The 5,543-nt window shown below is 37.5% G+C and overlaps 1 protein-coding gene across 1 annotated transcript in view; it reads right to left on the bottom strand.

The window, feature by feature from the left end:
* LOC107718641 (laminin subunit gamma-3-like) overlaps positions 1-5,543 on the bottom strand; it is a 98,920-nt gene that overhangs the window by 86,444 nt on the left and 6,933 nt on the right. Inside the window, exon 2 of the mRNA XM_016525813.1 lies at positions 3,699-4,003. Within this exon, the coding sequence (XP_016381299.1) occupies positions 3,699-4,003 (305 nt within the window). The remainder of the gene's footprint in view (positions 1-3,698; positions 4,004-5,543) is intronic.

Raw genomic sequence — 5,543 nt, 5'->3', positions numbered from 1 at the left:
ACTCACTCACTCACACACACACACACACACACATGTCTGGTCAGCTATCCTTGTAGGGACTCTCCATAGGCGTAATGGTTTTTCTACTGTACAGACCGTATATTCTATTGTCCTACACCAACCCTACCCCTAAACCTACCCCTCACAGGAAACTTTCTGCATTTTTAGATTTTCAAAAAACTTCATTCTGTATGATTTATAAGGTTTTGTACCCGTGGGGACCACAATTTAGGTCCCCACCGTGACACGAGTCCCCATGAGTCTGTGTGTATTCAGGTTTAAGTCCCCACCAGGATATATAAACCTGTACACACACACACACACACAAGTGTACTAGATATCTCTATTTAAAAACAGCAGTAGTGAATGCACTCCGGAAGCAAAGAATTAAGAATGGCTCAGTCAGTTAAAATACTTAAACTTTTCCATGTGTGGTAGATGTTTGTCATTTCCTGTTGTGTTCTCATTTTTCCCCAAAATATCTTATTTAGCTATCTTACATGAACCGCACTCAGCATAGTCATAACATCATAAACTTTAAGTCCAACCAGACAGCTAAAATATTAAAAACAGAGTAACTGAGATCTTTCCCAAATATAAACAACAGAAAATGTAGCAAGTTTTTGGATCTAGGTAAGCGGTGCCTTTCATGTGGAAGCAGGGGGAGAATTTATTCCCCCAGAAGCATCTGATCACAGCAGTCAGACTGGGGCTGCTATAAATAAAACTGAGCTGTAAAAGAAACCTGGTGGCAGTGGAAAGTTCAGGGATTCGGACTTTAGAAAAGAGGGGCGGCAAGAAAATTAAAAAGACACTTGACTTCCCCACTGTTTCACAGAGTGGCTAAATCACTACTTCCACTCTCTAATTACAGAGTGAAAGAATTAATGATTAAAGTAATGAGTGCAAAGGGAGATAAATGGAGGCAGGAGTTCAAGTGTGTGTGTTTGTGTGGGACACTCGATGCCTCAGCAAGAGGGGATATCCTGGAGCCCGGACATCCAGTAAATTCTGCTTCCTGTCATTCCAACACAACTTCCTGCAGGGTGTGGCCAATTCAACTCAAATTCCAGCTGATGAATTTAAATCTGTATTTTGCACATCCCTAGAATGCAATGTGATAAAAAAAAATGTAATCAAGTATAGAGGCCTATTCACACGAAGAACAAAAAACATAACTATAAAGTAAACGGAAACACTTTATATAAGGGAAAACATATTAGCTATTAACTAAGAGCTCTCCCTCAATAAATCCCAGATTTGCTGCTTATTGATAGGTAGTTACTGCAGTAATTCTGTTTAGGTATGGGGTAGGGTTAAGGCATCGAAAATATGGTTATGCAGAATAAGGAAATAATATGTATAAGTATATAATACTGTAAAGTTGCTTTGCAATGATTTGTATCGTGAAAAGCGCTGTACAAATAAACTTGAATTGAATTGAATATAATAATAAGTACTATTAAACAGCCAATATTCTAGTAATATGCATGCTAATAAGCAACTAGTTATTACTGAATAGTGTTCCCTAATCTAAAATCCACCAAAATCCACCTGACTTTAAAGTGTGCATCTGAAATTTAATTCTTGGTGTGAACAGTTTTTGAATTATTTGGCACAGTTTTTAAAAATGTTGCTGACTCTGAATATATGCTTAATGCATTCGTTCTTTTGTTGTTGTTGTTGTTTTTTTTGGTAATACATTTCCTACAGTGCATCCTATTTCAGTGTTGGATCTGCATTAGCCTACATGTCCTACTTTAATGAAACTAGAAGTTTAACATTCTCATAAGTGATTATTTTCAGCTCTCATCTCATTTATTTCCATCCTTCTTGCTCTCTGCATTCCCTCATGCCAATCACAGGAAATCAAGTAAATTAATTAAAATAACTAGGCTAGCAACAGGGTGTCATTTGGGTAATTGGAGAATCTTAGTTCTTCTTCCGTCTGCAGACGAACCATTTCCACTTGCAGAGAGCCCATTGTGAGAAGCAATACAGATGCATGTGTGAGAAATAGATTCTAAGCCAGGGCTATTCAACTGGCGGCCCGCCATTCATCTTCATCCGGCCAGAGGGGAGAGTACGTGCAGGTAGCACATTACACCTTGAATTGTTTTTGCACTAATTAGCACTGGCCTGGGCCGTTGTTTCACAGCCGCAAAAGAAAAGGATGAGAGAAGCAACAACAACAATCGCAAATTAACATCAATGAATGGCAGTGCTGACAAGCGCTTGTGTAAGGGTTTATGATGACATATCCACAACTCTAGTTTAAAGGAGAATAAAGGAAGCGTTGTCCGTCATAACTTCTGTCGAGAAATAGTGGAGAACCTGGACGAAGATGATTATCGAATGGTTCGACTGCGCGTTCGGCTGTATTCTGAGCCGCTTCAGACAGCGCGCCAGTAGAGCTTCCACGGACAAAAACAGAATTATGTCAAAATGCTGGGTTTTGGCGAGTGACCTCGTAAACACGGCCTTCAATTAGTTATAAAGTCCTAAATGACCATAAAGAGTTGGGAGAAAATCGGATGTGTGTCAGATACGCGTCATGTGCATCAGATTTTAAAGTGACAGCTAGCATTGCTTTTAAAGTGAAATCTGATGAAGTCTCATTGATGTAAATCACAGAACAAAAGAAAAGAAATCACTCGACTGCTCTAGTCGCTGATTAAGTTGTGTAGCTTGAATAAAGATTAATTTATGCATAAACAATTTATGGTTTACTGTATGTGAAGATTGTTTTAAGTTCACTTAAATTAAAAGTTAAAAAAATATTTTTCAGAACCTACTAAATGTTAAAAATAATGGCTTTAATTCCTATAGAAACAATGATGTTACCAGCTCCTGGAAGGGAAAATGCATTTAATAGAGACATCAGTAGCAGTATTGCATTATCATCAAAAATACTGGCCATTGTTAATAATAGACTACTTAGTAAAAAGATGCCATTAAACACATATTTAAAATATACCATCTTTATATTGTTTCTACATTAATTTGGAGGTTCAATGTGAAATTATGACAATATAAATATATTAATATGCAGTTAATTACAATTATTTATAGAAAAATGTGTGAATAATTCGTTTTTTTATTATTCTAATCGATTCACAGACAGCACTAATGTTAACCTTTTATAGATGTTGGTGTTGACAATATTATATATTTTACTGTTAAATATTATGTGTATTCATATACTGTATCAAATAGTTGGGTGAGCTCTGGCAGTTTGCCTGTCACTTGGGATTTTCTGAACCTCATCTGATGGCTGTGACTGCATCACTGTGTAGAAGAAGCTCCCTAGAAATCTTTGGAAAAGGTTGCAGGCTGTATTTAGTAGCACGGCATGCTGAGCACACTCATGTTTAGCCATGAGATTCTGTTGTGAAAGTGCGAAAGTTAGAGAAGCTTGAAAGTGAGGTATATTTCCCTTAAAGCTTTCCTCTGGAACAACAAAGCACACCCATCTACATATCTAAAGGCCAAGGAGAGGAGCCGCTAACTAAAACAGCAAGTTATTTGCTACAAGCCATGAAGATAAATATTTTGCACGCATACGCACTGTAAATGCCTCAGGTTTACATTAGAAGTTGTTCATGTTTATATCTGGCATGCTAAAAGATGTATCCAGATGGGTTAAATATAAACCGTAGTATTGCATTATATGTTATCATAAAATAACCATGATATACCTGTAACACAGGACTCTGGTCGAAGTTGTAGGCACTGGGTCGTCCCTCCAATGTGGAGAAGGCCACATTTCCGCCAGTTAGAGGTGAGATGTCACTAAATTCATCTGTGCAGAGTGCCGTCCTTTCATTCTCGCCTGGACGTATGAAGCCCTTATTGTCCCTCCCATACATCTTGTGACAGGAAGCGCTGTAATATTGGTACGGTTGCCATGGTCCATTCTCCTCGGTACGCTTGTAGATGGCGAAGCTCTCCGGTCGGCTGGTGTAGAACTTCAAACGGACATATGTGATCTCAAAGGCCTTGCCTTGGAAAAACAACAACAATGTTAATGTCATTACAATTTTTATGGACAGGTCCCACAAAATTCAGTACCTTTATAGTTATTGTAGCCTAATAATTAAAGTCCATGTCATTAAAGATTTACATCTATGTCCCTTCATTTTTATCAGGTCAGTGATGATGGGCCAAACTGAGAGTGAGCAGGTGGAAGATTAAGCCAAAAGAATATTAAGGATGAAAAAGGAAAAGAGGATGAGGACGCTTTATCCAATTTAGAGCGTAAAGTAGCTTTCTTGTGTGTCTGTCGAGAATATGTGAGACTTGAGAAAATGGCATACTTGGTGGTACTTTGTCAGTTTAATTGCTGCTCGAATATAATTGGAGAGTTCCTGAGAAGTCTTTAACCCTGGGTTGCTCCAGGGGGACTGTTCCTGCAGCCAGTGCAATGAAAGAGATACAACTGTGACAAATAACACAGTTACTTTGTTTAAATCCATTTATATTTAGTCAACAGAAAATTCTACTGTTGTTCTGCCGTATTTTGCAATTTGCTACCATTCCTGTAAAACTAATATGTTTATCACCAGTGTTGCTGCCAGAAGATCACTGGGTCGTCATCAACTAATAAAGCCCACAGCTGGCATCTGACTGCATGAGGTCTCAATAAACAATAATAACACAACTGTACTGATAGGCTATACAGACGAACAGCGCGACTGCCATTGTGATATTGCTTATACACAAATGAAAAAAAAAAGTATTAACTTACGTTTCAGACACATTTAGCAGTTACATTGTCTAGTCTTTCTCCACCAGCCAAAATATGTCCAACACTGTAATGGCGTTTGAATCAGTGTTTTCGAATGAATTGGTTAAGTAACTTTTTGAGTGAATCATTCAGTATGACTCACTCATACAGTATATGCAATAGTAGTTCGAAATAGCACACAAGCAAAATCTTACCATTTTCTTATAAAGATATAGTACGAGTGGTATGCTAATATGCTATTCCAACTTCAAACAGTCACTTATTTGTTAATGAATTAATCAGTTTTTGAATGAATCGGTTCAGTAAATGAATCAATGACTCACTCATAAAGACTCAATTCACTTGTCGCCACCTATTGGCAAAATGATGTAGGCCTAAGCAAAATTATCTTTTTTCTTTCTTTCTTTCATCATAATTTCAGTTACATACTACATAGACACGCTCACCCACACCATTTTGGTTGCCATGTTGAAATCATTTAAGCATAATTTCATCTCAGCATGCGAGAAGATCATCTTGGCTGTAAAAAGAAAGGAAGGAAATGTGTTTGTCACCCACAGGTTTAATGTGTATTCTTATGTACCTCCTTAGAAAGCCACCAGTATTAGTGCTACAGCTGTTATCACAGAAAGAATGAGTAGACTAAACTTATCTGTGTATATGTGTGGGTGTGTTTAGTTCTGAACTTGACTGAACCTGACCAGACTCAATATTTATAAATAAACTGTAAAATAGTCATGCCTGTGCATAGTAAAACTGGAATGATATTTTCTTTTATTATGATTTGGATTGGTGG

This window comes from Sinocyclocheilus rhinocerous, unplaced genomic scaffold (genome assembly GCF_001515625.1).
Source record: "Sinocyclocheilus rhinocerous isolate Xijiao unplaced genomic scaffold, SAMN03320098_v1.1 scaffold873, whole genome shotgun sequence".
In the NCBI taxonomy this organism is placed as follows: Eukaryota; Metazoa; Chordata; class Actinopteri; order Cypriniformes; family Cyprinidae; genus Sinocyclocheilus; species Sinocyclocheilus rhinocerous.
This window is presented reverse-complemented; position numbering and strand designations above follow the sequence as displayed.